General features: G+C 38.1%; 2 protein-coding genes across 2 annotated transcripts in view; one reads left to right on the plus strand and one right to left on the minus strand.

Annotated features, from left to right (window-relative positions):
- LOC125241645 (neurogenic locus Notch protein-like) overlaps positions 1 to 2,304 on the minus strand; it is a 175,659-nt gene extending 173,355 nt beyond the window's left edge. Inside the window, 1 exon segment of the mRNA XM_048150211.1 lies at positions 2,013 to 2,304. Coding sequence (XP_048006168.1) covers positions 2,013 to 2,118 — 106 coding nt within the window. The 5' untranslated portion in view covers positions 2,119 to 2,304.
- On the plus strand, positions 651 to 20,213 carry LOC125241647 (FK506-binding protein 15). The gene is made up of 14 exons (XM_048150218.1): positions 651 to 701; positions 886 to 1,016; positions 3,368 to 3,482; positions 7,482 to 7,681; positions 8,938 to 9,111; positions 10,104 to 10,192; positions 10,580 to 10,676; positions 11,795 to 11,975; positions 14,312 to 14,428; positions 15,919 to 16,096; positions 16,949 to 17,093; positions 17,701 to 17,856; positions 18,985 to 19,108; positions 20,003 to 20,213. Exons 3-14 carry the CDS (start codon positions 3,377 to 3,379, stop codon positions 20,116 to 20,118), a joined length of 1,683 nt encoding a protein of 560 aa, XP_048006175.1. The 5' UTR covers positions 651 to 701; positions 886 to 1,016; positions 3,368 to 3,376; the 3' UTR covers positions 20,119 to 20,213.
- Positions 20,214 to 20,314: the final 101 nt, after the last annotated feature.

The raw sequence follows: 20,314 nt of genomic DNA on the forward strand, positions 1-20,314 counted from the left end.
CAGATATGCGTATGCAGTATTCGATGTTAATTAGAGCTGGATTATAGTATCTGTATGTGATATGAATTGTAATGAACAGTTGGTACAATAAGGAATTCTACAATAGACTACGTGTTCAAAAGGTGCAAGTGTGAAATAAATGTATCATTTATTCTCTCGCCTCGCCAATTAAATAGAAATATTATTAGAAAAGTTTCTGCCAGTAATTAAATCAATGTTTAGGGACTACACATTCACGGCCATATGCAGCCGATGACATTTCAAGTTGGTCAGATTAAACTGTTCTAGAAATTATTTCCGTTGTTAGTCGCGTTGCCGTATGAAAAAACAATCGCCAATGCAAACATTTCTGAACAAACCAAGTCATGTCACAAAAAGTGGCAAATTCAAAACTGTAAACTGGTAATCATTTTAATTTTTTCATTCTACGTCATTTTCAATTGTGCATCTTTTTCTAATGACAAGCATAGTTTGCCAGATTATTTTACGTGTTTATCTGACCCAGTGCAAGTCTGTATCAACAAACATGTTCAACAAAACACATGACGACGTAGTCAGACTTTGCCACCAGCTCGGATAAACTTACAGTACTTACCGGATTGCTTAATATTCCGTCGTGGAGATCATAAAATTACAATTTCAAATGCTTCTGAAACAGAGTAGCGGACACAGAAATTTCGAAACTACACCCAATATGAATTGTAAGTCGCAACTTTCCCTTAAAACACACGAAATGTGTTGTTTGATCAATATTTAAGTCGTCTGCCAGGGCTCTGAGGAGTGAATACCAACTAGATGGGTTTTGTTATAATTTGTATGCTACTAGTTGGTCGATGTCGTGGTTACTATGTGAGGAATTAAGTTGTGTTTTTGGTTTAAAATTAGGTGGAGCTGGGATTTCCATTAATTGTTCGGCTTTTTCAAGCATATCAAGTGACGAAACTACGTTTATATGGTAATATTTTAATTTAAATCACGACATCCTGTTAAAATTTGGAAAAACCTGGAAGATTACGGTATGTAGTAACTGTTATAATAAAAAGCTTGTATGGAGTTGTATTCATAGATATTACGTTATTAATTTCTTAGCAAACCTAATGTCGACCGTTCCCACGCTATTTAACGTGTACCACCACTCGCCTGGCCAGCACTAACAATCATTAACTAATTTGGTAAACAACAACAATGTACACAACACAATAAAATTGTTAATTAAAATGAGACAAGCGTGAATCGTTGTTAAACCGACGAGACACACCGGACTCACAAAGAAATAAACATAACAAGCCTTCATGAGAAATTTTTAATAAAGAATACACAAGAATATTGAATATTTTCGTTACATTTGATAAAAGGCGTGCTACGTTTACGTGTATGTATGTACCAACCAAATCAGTACATTTAAATGAAACGGAAATCACTATTGTATATGTAACAATGAAATGAATGAAATCGCTCAGTGATAGAAATTGCGAATGCGGTAGTTACATTTTAAATCCATCAGTTTTAGTAAATATTTCAGCCATATATCAAGTTAATTCTAAGTAATATCTTTCAATGGATTTAAAATATAAAATAATACAATGAATGACAACAAATGATGATAAAACTCGCAGAGCTTTGTAGAATAACTTATGTACCAAAAACATATTAACACAAGCTAACGGTACTTAGTACCGATTAGGTAACAATTGAAATCGGTTAACATATTGTTATGACCCTTTCCCAGCCCTATTATTAACGGCCTAGGTCTGAAAGCTCTAAACTAGTGCTTGCATCAAATGGCGATTATGTAGCGTTATAAAAACGCTATGCCACTTCACTCTAGTTTTTAGATACTCGTTCTTCAAGTCAAGACTGTGAGAACCAAATCATTATCCGACCGGTTTTAGTGGGCCGAGAGCGCACCTAGGCGCGCATGAGCTTCGGAGACTACCCGCCTTGGCCGCTTGCGCAGAGCTTTCAAAAGCTCTCAAAACTTCTCTAAACTAACCCTTAATCTAACCACTTACCTTCGGCCTCCTGTATACTCAACACTCCCAGGAGGAAGCACAGCACCAGACATTGAATCCCATAATCCGGTATAAAGTTTCTAGACCACATTTTGTAACACAACATTACACATGGACCACTCACATTTGTTTCAATACGGTCAACACCACTGTAATCACTCACGGTATGAGAAACAGGCACTTCATTTTGTTTTTAGATAGTTTTGGGACTGTTATTTATAAGTAAAGGACATTTTAGCGGTAAAACGGGTCCGGTGTATACGTCCGACCGACTCGTGCGCAGCCGCGTCCCGCTCGCGTCTGACGGCGCTTTGTTCACAGACACACACCGTACGGTAATCAAAATGGCGGCCGCTGCGCCTGTGTGCGTGCCGCAGCTTGCACCCTGTAAACTTCCTTATCTCCAAGTTAAAACTTTCAACAACTATTTATTTCTAGGCTAAGTAAGTGTAAATTAATGATTTAAGTTATAATTTTGATGCGTTCGCATCTTAAAGGCGTGAGAACTGAGGCACGCACACATGTAAAGATACGCGAAGGAATGTTGATTCAATGGTGAAATCAAGCCTATCCGAGCTTTGGAACTTTGCGATGCGCCCCTGGTCGGACAGATGGCGCTTTTTAAACGTAGGGGTGTTTTTAGGGTTCCGTAGCCAAAATGGCAAAAACGGAACCCTTATAGTTTCGTCATGTCCGTCTGTCCGTCTGTCCGTCTGTCCGTCTGTCCGTCTGTCACAGCCGATTTACTCGGAAACTATAAGTACTACAGTGATGAAATTTGATGGGAATATGTGTTGTATGAACCGCTACAAAATTATGACACTAAATAGTAAAAAAAAGAATTGGGGGTGGGGCCCCCCATACATGTAACTGAGGGATGAAAATTTTTTTTTCGATGTACATACCCGTGTGGGGTATCAATGGAAAGGTCTTTTAAAATGATATAAAGTTTTCTAAAAAACATTTTTCTTAAAGTGAACGGTTTTTGAGATATCAGCTCTCAAAGTCGTAAAAAGTATGTCCCCCCCCCTCTATTTTTATAACTACGGGGTATAAAATTCTAAAAAAAATAGAGGTGATGCATGCTAATTAACTCTTTCAACGATTTTTGGTTTGATCAAAGTATCTCTTATAGTTTTTGAGATAGGTTGATTTAACTGTAATTTTGGCAGGTGTATAAATTGACATAATAAGTTTATTATATTTGCTGCTACGGAACCCTTTGTGCGCGAGCCCGACTCGCACTTGGCCGGTTTTTTTTACATTGTATAGGCATAATGCACTACACACATGGTCGTTGTCCATTCGATTGCTTAATCGATAAGTTTTTGTGAATTCTGTGTGAATGTTTGCAGGTCTGAGCCATGGCGATGTGTTACCAAAAGCACCCGTTTGAAATAGAGACGGAGGATCGACTTACGACAATAAATACTAAAATATTTGAAATTAAAAAGAAGATACAACTATCAGGTGTGTAGTTCCCTCAGTTTTAAAGGGTCTGATCAACTGCCTAGGTAACGTAATTTTTTTTACTGTTAGTTAGGGGTGAGTTACTCGGAGTAAACTGATGAAAGTGGTAAAAGCGAAGGGGTCGTCGGGTCTTTCATTCATACCTATCGAGCTATGTAGGTTGGTTGGACTTTCCGTTAGGCCTTTTTTGATTTATATATAACTGCAAATGACTATAAGTAGTTAGGTATTTTTAATAACGAAGTACAAAGCTCGAAATTTTGCACAGGAAAATACCTTGTCAAAGAAAATAGGTGCGGTGTTATTGATTCATACTTATTTTATTTGAATTTATTATGTTATAATTTATAATATAAAAAATTAAATGAGCCCTAAACCAGCAACATACAATTTTGTTTTTGCCTAAATTCATTTACATGATTTATGAAACCTGAACTATTTTAGTCAACGTGGGTATTTTTGGGGTGTATTTCGGAGGCTAGGGGGCCGATTTCTGAATGTCGATTGTCGACCATTCGATTCGAATTCGATTATTAAATTTCGTTCAATAATATTACTAGCGATTAAAATTCTACTACTCTCTGGATTTACTTTGGATAACTGAACCAAAATTGTTAGTTTTTTAGCTAGTTAGTATTATTGGGGCAGCATGTATAGTTTAGTTTGTGTTTGCCAATTAATGATCATTAAAGGTAGAAAGGCGTAATAGAAATTAGTACTTGGATAACATTAATATGGAAATTTAGTAACATAAAAGTAATATACTACTTAAAAACACATTGTTTTAATTAAGATTTTTAATCATCACAAACATCTTTTTAATCCTTGCGCATGAAATTCATAGGTAATAGTTGGATTCAAATATAATACATGTAGGTATTATTGCAGTCAAACCTCGCTAATAGTGATTATTACGCCAATATTCTACCATCAGAGTGTCACCAAATCTTGTCACTAAAAAAGTCGCGAAATGTATACGGGAGTTTGGCTCGGTTCTATTTTATTATATCATGTCTTTAGATAAAAAAAAACCGGCCAAGAGCGTGTCGGGCCACGCTCAGTGTAGGGTTCCGTAGTTTTCCGTATTTTTCTCAAAAACTACTGAACCTATCAAGTTCAAAACAATTTTCCTAGAAAGTCTTTATAAAGTTCTACTTTTGTGATTTTTTTCATATTTTTTAAACTTATGGTTCAAAAGTTAGAGGGGGGGGACGCACTTTTTTTCCTTTAGGAGCGATTATTTCCGAAAATATTAATATTATCAAAAAAACGGTCTTAGTAAACCCTTATTCATTTTTAAATACCTATCCAACAATATATCACACGTTGGGGTTGGACAGACATGGCGAAACTATAAGGGTTCCTAGTTGACTACGGAACCCTAAAAACTCTTAAAAATAAAATAAAAAACTTAATTTCTGGCCGGGATTCGAAACCCTGACACCTGCGATCTGTCTGCGAACATTAGACCCACCTCGTACGACTGAGCTACGCGGAGCCAATGCGCGGTTGGCGAAATTGACGACCATATTTGGATGGTGATAAGCAATAATGTGTCAACCCACAAAAACTAAAAAAATGAGATTTTAATGCCATGTTATAGCTGGATTTTTAAACTTCTATTTGCAAAAATGACCTTTTCATTTTGAAAATTTTTACTATCCCAAAAGTAAAAAAATAGGTTAACACAAATCCTATATCGTGTGTTGCCTGTTTTGCATTAATGTGTCAAGAACCTTAACTTATTATAGTAATTGGCAGAAGACATATTTAAATTACAATAATGTGTTATGAGGGTTGACTCAACGATTTTTTTACACTTGACTCATTCTTGCAAAACGCAAAAAATGACATAGTTACCCACTATGAGACTTGAATGATTATTGCAAAATGATATTTTATTCGTTGTTTTATGCTACGACCCGTGTTATAAAACATAAGTCATTATTGTTAAATTATATTCGGGTCATAAATTGTTCGTTTTTGGTGTAAGTACCATGACACTATATTGTAAAATATAACTGTTCATATTAATTTATGTTTGAATAAGTTATGACTTAGTCCATTAGTATATTTTTGCACATGAATGGTAAATTCAGTACGAAATTGAACATTTTAAGTCATGAATATACATATTCGTTATTATAATTTGCAAACATTTTTTACAAGTACGTGTTTATATAAAAATCTAACTACTATTTTTTTATAATTACTAATTACATTAAGACGTGTTAATGTATGCATAAAAATATTGTTTGATTTTTGAATACTTACTGAATGGTAGTTTATTATTTTGTTAAAGATATTTTATGTTTTGTTCTTGTACAAGTCATGAGTTATTCATAATTTAAATGACTTAGTCTATTTCTTAGCGTAAAAAAATTTGTTGTATATTTTAGATAAGTAGTTTGTTTTTTTTTAAAGATGATTATTTGGTTTTTGTAACGATTTTTTGTTGAAAAAGCACAGATAATTTAAATATGTGTCTAGAAATGATCATTACTCTAATAGTTAATTTATAGTATTTTATTCAACAGGCGTTTAAAGGAGGTCAAGAAATATGAGTGGCGTACTTTCCACGAGTATTTTGGAGTCAGTTAAACACCATTGCATACAATACTTTTACAACGACCATGCACTTAGTTTTTAATAGTTTTTTTAAATAATTCTCGCGAAATTCACACTGTTTCCTGTATTGCAAAGGTTTGCACTGTCAGCTCAGCTGCCCAAAGCCTTCCCGCGCACGCACGCAGTATCGTTAATGCAATGCGTTGCCATGATTACAGAACCAAACAATGCGTTTTCAGTTTTTTCGATACGCACAATCCTGTAAATGACGAATAACAGTTCGGGAGTAGAAAAATCATTAAAAGGTTTGATTAATAAATAATGTATTGATTTCTACATGACGACCGGTCTGGCGCAGTCGGTAGTGACCCTGCCTGCTACGCCGCGGTCCCGGGTTCGAATCCCGGTAAGGGCATTTATTTGTGTGATGAGCACAGATATTTGTTCCTGAGTCATGGATGTTTTCTATGTATATAAGTATTTATATATTATATATATCGTTGTCTAAGTACCCACAACACAAGCCTTCTTGAGCTTACCGTGGGTCTCAGTCAATCTGTGTAAGAATGTCCTATAATATTTATTATTATTTTATTATTTATACCTAATAACATAAGTGACCATGACTGATATATTACTTAACACTTATAAAGTTAAAAATATGCATAGGTAGAGTATTTTACAATAACAATTTATGTGCTTTAACATGTTTATTTAAGACTCATAGATATTTTTAAACAATTAGCAAAAGTGGGTTAAGTATCATAACACAGTCTTGAAAAAGTTTGACGTAGTCGAACAATTCGCAATAAAAGAAAAGGGCATTATTTCGTCAAATTGAAGTTTGTTTTGAAATTAAGCTACAATAATCACTACTACTGAACGTATTATAGCTGAAAAACACAACAATCTATATAAAAAACAATTTTTTTTAAGAGAAACACAAAAAAATGAGAAAAAATCTTTAGACGCCATTTTCTCAAAATGGTTGGCGTGTGGGTTGACACATTATTGCTTATCACCATCCATTTTACGTTTACTAACGTGAAAGAAAAACGCATGAAAACTAGAAAATTCGCGTTTCCCGCGATCTAAGGCTACGCTAGATCGATTTTCCACCCCCGTAAACCCCCACATAACAAATTTCAGCGAAATCGTTAGAATGGTTTCCGAGATCGTCGGTATATATACCGGGTACCCTTATACTGGTCCAGAAAATCGACATTAAGGTTTAGTAAAATGCGACTTTTATTAAACCTTAAAGTCGATTTTCTGGACCAGTATAAGGTGCCCTCTTGGTGGTTAAAAGGTTGTCCATTAATTACCGGGCATCCTGTATATAATAAATAAATAAATAATAAATATACAATAATTGCTCTAAGAAGTTTAAAGTTAGAAGACTCCAAGTATTACTTATACTCCATTTTCCAGAGGGCCAAAGAAAGTCTCACTACGAAGAGAATGAGTCGGAAAAGCAGCAGAATGTAGACCTGATTGAGACCTTGAAGAAAGAGATAAAGCTAAGACTTGAGGAGCTGTCGGCAGCGAGGTATGTGGTGGGCGCTGATGAGGGGCAAGTCAGGAAGTACCTTAGCGAGGTCTGCCCTATAGCCAACAAGACATCCGACCAGGTAAGATGATAACTCCTGTGACATGTTACCTTCACACTTACTGTATAGGCTACTTGACCCGTTTTTAAAGTCTGTCTTATATGATTAAGTACTGTCCAATCAACCGAAATAAAATGTTACCAAATTTTATTATGACAAAATCAGCAAAAAATAATTTTAAAGTAATTATACTTTTACGTAATCAGGCGAAAACAACACAGTCATGTTAATCTATAGATTATCTATGCATCAGGTCATTCTATTCGAAAACAACATTTTCTGACTTTTTAAGTATTAAGGCATAAAGTTCAATATGTCAGTGATTGTTTTAACATGCAGTAAGGTTCGAATTCGATGACGTCACTACATCGCGGACAGCGTTTTCGGTGGCCAAAATAAATAAAAAATTACACACATTTTTAATCGAAAATACGTAGTCATCATACACTTTTAATACCCAAAATCTATAAATATAGTTTTTTTTTTTATGTCAAATATTACAGACGGCAATCATTTATTGAGCCAAATTCGACATGAGTCTAGTAGCTTATTGTTCAGTGTCTGATGAGCACTAACTTCCGGGATGCTACGGGTCTTTGGCGCCGCGCGGAGCTCAGCCTTCGGCTTCGCAATTAAGACACTTGTCCCTACTATCTAGTTTCCGAGCAGGTAGGAAGATATTTTAGTCAGTCTAACTATAAGTAGTAGTTGTAAGCCAACACAGCAAATCGTTGACCAGATTTTGATTTTGAAGAGACCTTGAAGAAAGACATCAATCTAAGACTTGAGAAGTTAACAATAATGTTTTAAGTTTTCGGTACGCATCTCAATAGCTACCGCCATCTGTCGAACATTAAGTCTGAATCAAATTTATTTGAATAGCAAATTATATTTCAATTTAAAAATATTAAATATAAATATCAAATAAGATTAAATCTGATTAGAAAATAATCTTACAAATCCAATAATTTAATACTATATATTAGAATTCAAACCATTTCGAAAAAATGTTGCCTACACTACTGACAAGTATAAAACCTACTAACCAAAGAAAGTCGAATCTATGTACCAATGTTCAATATCACTAATTCAATTTTTTGTCGTCCTGCAAGTTCTCTCATAAATTTTGGTATATATGGAGTTTAAGTAACCTACCATTAATCTGCTCAAAACAAAAGATAACGCCATCTAGTCCTGAGTCATTTAACTAAAGCTGTCATCATTGATTTATTTTAGACCATTGATTTTATCTATATAATGTATTTTTCTTACCACAGATCATAAACAACCTAGACCTCAAGGTCATAGAGCAGCGGAAGATCCTCGACCTCCTGAAGTACGAGAAAAGAAGCAAGAAGATAAAGCTCAGAGACTTGGAGAAGGAATACGAAAGGCTTCTGATTGCGACCACCAGAAGAGTCGTTAAAACTAAGGGGAGTCCCACAAGGAAGGTATCTAGGACCTCTGCTTTAACGTGAATGAACTTTTTCTTGTCTGTTATTGCCATGGTTACGGTCCCCTGAGTCACGCTGGTTTTATGCAAAATTATGCAAGCATGCATTGTAGTCCTTGTTTGTAGGTGGCAAATTAAGGAAAGGGCTTGTTAACACCAGAGAAATGCATGTTTGCATAGTTTAAGCAGCATAATTTTACATTAAACCAGCGTGACTCAGGAGACCGTAACCATGGTAACAGACAAGAAAATGTTGATTCACCCATACTTATACCTAATACAAATGCTACTGACGATTGGTTTCACATAAAGGAAGTATCTTTGTTGAAACAGTTGGGTGAAGCTTATAGTCTAGAAGGAATATGAAAGACTTCTGATAGCGATCTCGACAACCAGAAGAGTCGTTAAAACTAAGGGAGTCAAACAAGGAGGGTATCTGGAACCTTTGTTTTAAATAATTTGAATGTTGACGAGCAGTTTGAGCTGGTTGGTAATGACCCTGCTTGTAAAGACGATGGTTCAAGAAGCTTACAGACATGGATGTCACGGATGTAGGTTATGATTCTGATTGCGAATACCAAATACTTAAGTCGTTAAAACTAAGGGGAGTCCAACAAGGAAGGTATCTAGGACCATCGTTTGAAATATTTTGTTATTTTATAGATTAATATTGACAAACAGTCTGGTTCTGTTGGAGAGGTCAGAATTGAATTGAAAAGGAATACAATAAGCTTCTGCTATCAACACGAGTAGGGTGGTTAAAACTGAAAGGAGCCCGCTATTGAAAAACCGCCACCTGAGCTTCCTAGGCATATCGTAAATAATAATAGTTATGGTTATGCACCACCTGCATCTGTAGATTCTGAAGTGACCTTAAACAAGTTATTCTATCTATCGTTAAAATTGAGCGGATTTAAAGATCGGCCTCCGAAAACTACATGTCATTATAAATTAAAGAGTTTTCTGTAAAATTGTTAACGAATGTTCCAGCATGCCTCTCATTTGGAGAACGAGATACACAAAGTCCTCATTCAATGGACGGAAGCGGAATTGGTTAAGAAGAAATACCATTCCATCAAGTAAGTCTACAATTATTCTGATTTATTAGGTGGTCCCATACTAAGAGTTGCTTAGGATAATTTGAGGATTTCAGTGGCTGGTGTAATGCATAAGAAGAGGATCGAGTATATAGAGAGTTATTGTTAAAGTAAAATGGGTTAAATTGTGGCGTAGGCGAGAGGCTGGCAACCTGTCACTGCAATGTCACAGTTTCGTTTTCTTTCAACCCCTTATTTGCCAGGAGTGGCACTGAAGCTTTGGTAGTTTCGTGTGCTCAGCTTACCCCTTTATGGGATACAGGCGTGATTGTATGTAAAAAGTGTAGTCAATTTTTTTTAAATAAAATAGATACTTTGCCCCCTCAGCATGTTCATAATAGCCATAAACAGAAATCTTGAAATTTCCAGACAAGCGCTTATCGATGATTCGGTCAAGTTCGAGAGCTCTCTGACCCGGATTGAAGATCTGCTTGAGAAACAGAAGGAGGAAATAGCCAAATTGGAGGTAAAATTCTGTATAAGGAGATCTATTAACTAGGTAGATAGATACGATGTAGAAATCGTCATTCCCAGAACAGCCATATCTCGCGTGATATTTACTTAGTAAACATTTTTGTAGAAAAGTTTCCCTGCGGAAGAGAAATGGGTTAATGATGACTGTATTTTCTTATTTTTGGTTACTTTTATGTGGGTTTACACGTAGCCTGCTAGCCGAATGGCATTTCTGCGACGCCAGACGCCGATCGAAAGGCCGGTGGCTCCATCGCGCCAATACGCAAGAGCGATAGAGATAAATTACATTTCTGCGGCGTTTTGGTGGTGTTTCGCGCCATTCGGCTACGGGGCCAGAATTCGTCACTGACTCAATTTTCTACGGTCGAATCTACCAGACTTTAATTCTAAAGACAATATTTAACTTCGTCCACGATTCCTCGCCGTAAATAATTTTTCACCACACCAACTGGTAAAGGCTCTCTTGATAAATTGAAATAGATATCATACTTATCATACACGAAAGAAAAAACGACAAGGCCCACTGGTGGCCGAGCCGGGAATCGAATCGAGTAGTGTGACTACTTGAGAAAAGAACAAATCAAAAAATATTCAATAAAATAATTTGATTTGTTCCCTAGTTGCTCTCTTGATACTTCAAAAACGAATGCTAAATTGCATTTTATCTACAAGAATGCAAAGTTATTGATAAACTTTGCCCCCTGTAAAAAAAAATATTGTTACATTTTTTTTATAGCCTGCTTATGTGTCCCACTGCTGGGCAAAGGCCTCTCCCCGTGATTTCCACAGCTCCCGTTGGTGTGCTATTTCTGGCCAATTCATCATGAATGTGTCAAGGTCGTCCAGCCATCTCCTTCTGTGGCGGAGGAAGCAAAAAGAACTACAATGTCATCGGCAAAACGAAGGTTTGACAACCTCTTATTACCGACGACTATTCCCTTTTCCTCCCAAGAAGCCGCCAGGCTACTGAAAATTTCCTCCTGTGTACTTGTAATAAAGTTTTGGAGATAGCGCGTCCATTTGACACCTCTTTGTACTCGAAACGTTGGTCCGGAAGATTGTTACATAATCTACTATTTTAAGTACCTATGAAATATCTCTGTTTGACAGTACGTCCGCGAAGAAGCAGCGCTGATGCGCGTGCGCGCGACGGGCGCGACGGCTGCGGAGGCGGTGCGCGCGCAAGACGCGGAGCAAACGCGCGCAGCCGAGCGCGAGTATTTCGCGCAGCGCTTCGCGGAGCGGAGGCTGGAGCTAGAAAAGTTGGAGAAGAGAATATTCCCACCACAAGGTATTGCGGCATGCCTAGTTTGCCCGTACTTTTGCTCTTAGGGGTCATTCTACGAGACAGCGATTTTTGTCTTAATATTCCTCTGTCCTTTTTTATTTTTGAAATTTGACCAATAAGGACATACTCTTGTGAAAATAGATTTATTTTTAGACATAACTATGGTTTTGGCCCATATTTTTGTGAACTCTTTCATAAAATAAATTCATTTTAACTTTTTGGTCCAGAGGAATAAGAAATTTAGGCCCAGAGGAATAAGATAAGTCAGGATAGGTTAACAAAAATGTTAAAAAACCGTATATTTATAAATTATATATTGTACTTTTGTTCACAAAACTATCAAAAAAGTATTCTAGAATATTTTTATTAATAAAATTCAGACTGTAAATGCACTAGGTGCTAAAAAGATCTAAATTTAGTGTAACAGAAATAGACATACCTAAGATTTAAAGTTCCGTTTTTAGGGTTCCGTAGTCAACTAGGAACCCTTATAGTTTCGCCATGTCTGTCTGTCCGTCCGTCCGTCCGTCCGTCCGCGGATAATCTCAGTAACCGTTAGCACTAGACAGCTGAAATTTAGTAACAATATGTATATCAATCACGCCAACAAAGTGCAAAAATAAAAAGTGGAAAAAAATGTTTTGTTAGGGTACCCCCCCTACATGTAAAGTGGGGGCTGATATTTTTTTTCATTCCAACCCCAACGTGTGATATATTGTTGGATAGGTAATTAAAAATGAATAAGGGTTTACTAAGACCGTTTTTTGATAATATTAATATTTTCGGAAATAATCGCTCCTAAAGGAAAAAAAAGTGCCCCCCCCCCTCTAACTTTTGAACCATAAGTTTAAAAAATATGAAAAAAATCACAAAAGTAGAACTTTATAAAGACTTTCTAGGAAAATTGTTTTGAACTTGATAGGTTCAGTAGTTTTTGAGAAAAATACGGAAAACTACGGAACCCTACACTGAGCGTGGCCCGACACGCTCTTGGCCGGTTTTTTTTATTAAGGTACTTTAAAATATAGGAAATCACTTGATAACTACTCTTCTTTTTGAAGGTCAGTTAAGAAAAACAAGAAAAATTTAGAAAATTCTTATTCCATTGTCCAAAATCCATAGGAATAAGGGACAGAGGAATAAGAAATTATCGAAAAAAAACCAATGATTCATAATGTGTATATACAACGCGGCTGTCGTTAATAATATGAATAGATAGTACGTAAAGCAATTAATTAAGCAAAAAAGTACATTTTTAAAAGTTACACAAATCCCAAAAAATCGAACAGAGTAATAAGAATGATACCTGAACCACGGACAGAGGAATAAGATATTTACCTTCGTAATTCCGGAGCCACGTGCAACAGCCGACACTTCCACCTCGTACCACGTTCCGAGCGCGACTGATTATTCCCCGCGGGGGAAGTTTGTCTACAATCTTCAATACGTTTACGATACAGGCGAATAAAACCCGCACCAGAGAAATAAGAATTTTGTCGCGGACATCTCTTATTTCCTAAATTTTAAATACAAAATTATAGATAAAAAAATACTTGTTAAATTTTAGTAATGTAGTAACTAATAATGTATCCATGTACTCAATCAAAATATTCGTTAAGTTGACTGAATTGAAGTTATCATCACATGTTTAGAGAAAAATGGAGAACGGACACGACAGAGTAGTAAGAATAACGGATATATTTTTTTAATATAAAAAATTACAATGACCTTATACTAAAGCTAATCGATGTCCCAGTCGACTAGAGATATAAAGTATCTCTGAAAAAAAAAAACAGGATTTTAAAAGTTTTCAGTGAAATAAGCCTCCGGACATTGAAAATTAGGGTCTCGGAGAATCACCCTTAGGCTCTTACGGCCCGGCCACGACATACGGCCACGACATACGGCCACGTCAAAGCCGGCCGCAGCGAACGGCGGCCATTATAGATTGGAGCGAGACACAGCGATGGCACGCCGCTGTCATCTGAGACCAGTGTCCTGGCCGGGCCGATAATCTGACCTTGATCAGACGGTGATCATCGTTAAATACTGGAGCAGCCGTGAACAACCAAACGATGCGAGGTAGATTGAAACGAATACCTACTACTTGCTTACCTTTCATAAAAAATTCTGACTACTTCCCTTAGATGGAGAGATGACATCTGCCAACAAGCTGGCGAGGACTGGATGCAGATGGCAATGGACCGACAGGGAGGAATGGAGAGGAGGCCCATGTAAAACGACGGGCGTTTTAAAGGCTAGAGAGAGATAGATTCTGACTACTAAATTCTACTATTTTGTTCCGGTCGTCTTCTTGCCCATATTGTAAATGGTTTCAGTGCGAGCACTGGTGAGACAAGATTCGGCCAGGTCTACTGACAACGCTGCAATGACTGAAGAGGCCTCAGCCACGGCGCAAATGGAGGACGTGTTCCAGAGGCTCATGAAACTAACCGGTAGGCACATAAAACGACACTCTTGCACAAAAGATCCCAATGGGTCGAAATCACAGATATTCAATTCAATTCAATTTAAGACTTGTCGGTACAGCTTGATGAAGTTGTCTCCACTTTGGTCGATCCGAAGCCATCCTTTTAGCGTTCTGGTACGACACGGCCCTTACATGTTCCTTTACTTAGCTCATATAACTCTTTCTTGGCCTTCTCCTTCCTCTCCTTCCATTTATTTTCCCTTCTATTATGTTTCTGATGAAATGGTCGTGTCGTAACAGGTGCATGTGCAGCTGTATCATCTTTCCTCTCCTATTTTTAATAATATTAAATAAGGTCCTCTTTTCCTTTACTCTATTTAGGACTGCTTAATTGGTTACTCTTTCTGTTCACAGATATAAGATAAGATAAATAACAACACTCTTTAAATTACCCTTGGGGACAATTATGAATTTATAGGATTCTGAAACTATCAAGTAATATCATGGAATAATTGTCTAATATAATGGAATTTACACATAAAGAGCTGCAGGCAAAAGCCAAAAGGGCATTTCTCAGAGCGTTTCAACTTTTTTGATTTCGGTGGCAGCATTATTTTATTACCCAAACCCCGTAAGCGTAGCATGAGTTTTCTTTGTTTCTGGTAGAAATCCGCGACTTCTATTTAAATTGACAAAATTTCATGTGACTTTCACTGGAATCACGTAAAAATGCTGCCACCGAAATAAAAAAAAATTAACGCTCTGAGAAATGCCCAAAAGGATTTCTGATTCTAGTCATCTTCTAGCTCCTTGATATTTGTCCAAAAATCATGTTGGTAAAAATATCGCTCGTTTATGAAACTCGTTAAGGGTACCTTCTGAGGTTACACTTACCTTGTGCTATGACATGGGGTTCTTCAAGAAGTAGGTGTTTAGGTTCTCAATGGATTACCTAATGACGTGAAATTACTACAAGGGAATAGCTTTAAGAAAAAATTGACTGACTGGCTTCTAGAAAACTGTTTCTATAGCGTAAAAAAATATTTGAATCGTGACTGTTAGATTTTGTTTTCTTTATATTATAATTATTTTATAAATTGTTAAATTGGAAATTTTATCTTATACACACATGAAATTGTTTAATGTATTTTTAGTTTAGGTTTAGTCTATAAGTATTGACCCTCGATTTTTTAATTATTAGTCTGACATGATTTTGTAAATATTTTGCCTGTTTTTAAATATTTGCACGCCTGCATGCAGACTGAATGCACGGATTTATTTATTTTGTAACACCAATAACTGTGTTCTATGCAAATAAATTCTTTGAATCTTTTCATGAATCAAAGGTCGGCAACGCATTACTTAAGTAGCTCCCATGATTTTGCTTTTTTGCTTATGTCCACAGGCAGCGATGACTGCTTCCTAATCAGGGGGCTCATTGCTGCCTATATCATTAAAAAAAACTAACAAATGAAAAGTTGTGTCCTAAATGCATCATCCCTGTTGTCATCCCAGGTGTAACGGATGCCGAAGAAGTGTTCGATCGATTCCGCGCGCAGCGGGAGACCTCTAAGCGTCTGAACTACCTCCAATCCACCATCGAAGAAGAAAAACTTCAGCTGGAGAGCACTCAGACCAACTTACTGGCTGAGCTGGAGGCCTTCAAGTTCGCTTCCGTCAAGGACAAAGACGAGTAAGTGGTCCTTGTTAGATGGACACCAGTGGCCCATTTCTCGAAGCTACAAGTTACAATTTACAAGTGATAGTCAATGTCTAATATGACAAGTTGGAAAGAGACTTCCGCTTGTAACTTGTAACTTTCAGTTTTGAGAAATGGGCCCCAGTTACGTTGGGTCGTTACTGCTTGAAGCCAGGGAGATGTGTAGGTGCCTCAGCCGCCTGGAGGCTACTACTATCGCACCCATTTACAATACATACTATCAAAAAGCCAAAGCTGCTGCATGCTGGATGGAAACCAGCCGCAGCTGCTGGAAAGCACGCAGACCAACCCGCTGGCTGACCTGGAGACCTTCGTTTGCTTCCGTCAAGGATAAATGAGTATAAGCATTGATAGTTGACAACGTTGGCCTGCTTATGATTAGTTATGATACTAATGATAATGATGTCATGTCAAAGATTTGATAGCAGGTAGAATTGAGGTGAAAATAAGTATGCCTAGAGGCTGCCTCTGGCCAAGGGCTTGCGACATTTTTACGCGCAAGACAAATTGAGCCATACTTTTGATATAACTGCCTCAGTTCTCCGATTCGCTCTGACTTTAGGTATTTAGAGGTTCCTGTTCTTATCTACAGAACCCGGATTTTACAATTTATATTACTTACGGTAAGTTGCACCAAACCGTCTGTCACTGTTCGTTCGTTAATTTTTTATTGTATGGGAAGTTCCATAGACGTCTGCTGCGTGACGATGATGTGTCTGTCAAATGTGGTTGATGCAACTGGCCCTTATTATTATATATTCGAAACATTGAATATTATTACGAGTCAAGGTAATGTCTTCATCATGAATGTATTCGTGTTTTCAGAACGCAAGACCAGATTTCCGCTCTAAAGGACGAAATAAAGGCTGAAGCAGAAACTTATTCGGCTCTTGAAAGCGAGTTAGAAGACCTGGACAATCTTCTGCTCGAGATCAAGCGTTTGCTGTACGAGCTATGCAAACTGCTAGACGTGAGTTGCACTGAATGAAAATTTTACTCGTATATCGATTGACAGACGACTGAAGTCGATTTTTGTTCGTACGTTGATCAAGTGCTTAAGAAATAGCGTATGGTGAAGCATCGGAAGGCAATCTTCTTAGGATCTCCCCAAACATATCGACGCGGAATCTGCTTTCTCCGAACAAAAATAGCTGGTTAATATGAAGACGCTTACGCGTCGATAGGTTTGAGGAAACCCTAGGAAGGATTTCAAAGACAAAAATCAAAGATGGTGGCCTAAATATACGGGATATCGGTTCTACATCCGATATCGGATCGCATAATGTGTAAACGCACTTACGCGGCAAACGGAAAAACATACACTCCCTTGCACAAAATTCGCGCGTTGCCTCGACCGAGGCAAGTCTTTATTTGCTTTTTGCCTCGCGAGGACTTTGCCATTCGTTCTGAGCAGTAGGCCTACATGATTTTCACGAGAGTATAACGCCGCGAGATAGACTACCCGTCCTTGTGTCATTAATACAGTTAGAAGACATGTCATCTATCTCGCGGCGACATACTCTCGCGGCAATCATGTGCTAGGCCTACCTGGTTCTAAAACTATGTTTCTTTCAAAGGTGATCCCCGAGCCAGCAGTCCCAGAATGGACGGCCGAAGCGCGCGACGTGTACGCGCTATTTGGCGTGCTTCGTGCACGCTTCGAGCACGCCGGTGCACGCGCTGAGGACGTGCATGCACGGCGCGACGTCAGCACCATGGCTATGCCTTCTAATGTAAATCCTTTTACTTTATAGTTCTTTCTGTGTCCGACGTGCCTGACTCTACGTTTGTGTCACTCCAAATGTCAAGAAGAGTAAACTTGATCTACTGAGTAATATATAACTGAACCTGAGGACCGAATGGACGGCAGAAGCGCGCGACGTGTACGCGTTATTAGGCGTGCTTCGTGCACGCTTCGAGCACGCCGGTGCACGCGCTGAGGACGTGCATGCACGGCGCGATGTCAGCATCATGGCTATGCCTTCCAATGTGAATCCTTCTAATTGGTTTTATAATTAGTTCTTCTGTGTCCGATCTGACACCACATGGAAGTAAAAATTAACCATTCGTGACTCTAGTTCAGAATCGTAATAATAACGTCTCATCACTAAAGAGCGATCTTTTTAAGACAACCTTTTCCAACAATTTCCTATAAGAGTTTTACCTAATCGAACTAGGTTTTATTTTACTTACCCTCAGTCCGACAGTACAAACTGGACGCACCCAAACCTTCAAACCATAGTTAACTACAGACGGTCAAGCAAACCTTGCTACTCTAAAAAGGCGGAAAATTTGAAAAATTAAGGCGGCCAACCTTCATAAAGCGCATGTAAACCTTGACGTTGGCGGAATCATCGACGAGCCATAACACTTATTGAAACGTGGGGGCGAAGGCTTATCTTCCTGCTTGCGTTATCCCGGCATTTGCCACGGCTCATGGGAGCCTGGGGTCCGCTATGACAACTAATGCCAATGTTTGGCATAGGCACTAGTTTTTACGAAAGCGACTGCCATCTGACCTTCCAACCCGAAGGGTAAACTAGACCTTATTGGAATTAGTGCGGTTTCCCCACGATGTTTTCCTTCACCGAAAAATTGCCGAAAAGCGACTGGCAAATATCTAATGACATAAATTCCGAAAAACTCATTGGTGCGAGCCGGGGTTCGAACCTGCGACTTCCGGAACGAAAGTCGCACGTACTTACCGCTAGGCTAGGCTACCAGCGCTTTTTTCGAAGGCTTATCGTCCATAGAAAATTAGAATAAAGATTTGTTTCACCGTCTATGAAATCTTCTTACTTATATTGGTTTCTTGGGTTACCTACAATACAAGGAAATACCCAAGTATTTTCTTTGTCCAGCCTACAAGCGGAGCGGCGTCCGTGGCCGGTCTCAGTATGCAGAGTCACAGCACCGCAAAGGAGGCCGAAACTGCAGCCCCGACTTACAAGGAGCTCCTGACCAAGGAGCCTGTTAGGCCTCCTCGTAAGTACTGTTACTGAAATCGCTAAAAAAAATTGTGCTGTTAAATAAAATGAGCGGCATCATGTCAGGTGGAATGCATGGAACAGCCATTTTTTTTTTCGCGATTTCAGCATTGGTCCCATAGTAAAAGTTGTTCATTATGGCTTCAAAAGTCACTATGCAAGGTCCTTTTTATTTCACCATTTTTTTTTTTTAATTATAAATTGGCGTACTCTTGGCCACAGACTAGCCAAAGGCAAAGACGCGGCCTACGATGGAGTGAGCTCGCCCAGAAGATGCCTATTCACTCTTGATTTGAAGGTTGCCGGGTTATATGAGCTCGGAAATATAGAGGGTGCTCCAAATTCACGACAGCTAGCGAACAATCAGGAGTTGGGAAGACCATGTCAGATAAAGATAATTATTAGGTAGTGTGATATTTTAGGCACTAATTAGTGGAATGTACCTTAACAACTTTTGATTACTGATGTTCAAAGGGACCAAATCCACAATCTAAATAGTCACTTGCAATAATATACCAAATATTTATGTGCCTTCGAGCTCGCTGGAAAAGGAAGCTTTTATTTACTTTTACTTTTATCAACTAAAGCCCACTTGCACCAACCACTTAACTCAGGGTTAGTGGGCTGTCAACTGTCAAATTCCATATAAAATTGTGGGTTAACTCTCCATTTTGGTTGGTGCAAGTGGCCCTTACCAACTAAGGCCCATTTGCACCAACCACTTAACTCAGGGTTAGTGGGCTGTCATCTGTCAAATTCCATATAAAATGGTGGGTTCGCCCTCCATTTTCGTTGGTGCAAGTGGCCTCTCTTTCTGTTATGCTCGCGTTCCATGTTACTAATTCAGGAACCTAGTCTATTATATTATATGATTACTTGTGCTATCTTTCAGCTTCCGATGAAGAAGAAGACATACCATCTCGATGTTACCTGAAGAGGCAAGCGCAGCTCATCGTCGACACCAAATGCAGACGAAAAGGCTTCAGGACTCCATATCCAAGACGATAGACACACACACACAATGAGGGTTTTACGCGCACATACCTACACGGGAATCCACTGAATGTTTAATTATAGTCAATTTTCTTTGCACTTTTGCAACTTATTGTAAACGTATTGTGTCAAATAAAATGTTCAGTTCGAAATTGTTATTATTTTGTCAATAACGTCATACCAAACTCATAGGCATGGAAAAAATCTATCA

Source organism: Leguminivora glycinivorella, chromosome Z, assembly GCF_023078275.1.
Source record: "Leguminivora glycinivorella isolate SPB_JAAS2020 chromosome Z, LegGlyc_1.1, whole genome shotgun sequence".
Taxonomy (NCBI): domain Eukaryota; kingdom Metazoa; phylum Arthropoda; class Insecta; order Lepidoptera; family Tortricidae; genus Leguminivora; species Leguminivora glycinivorella.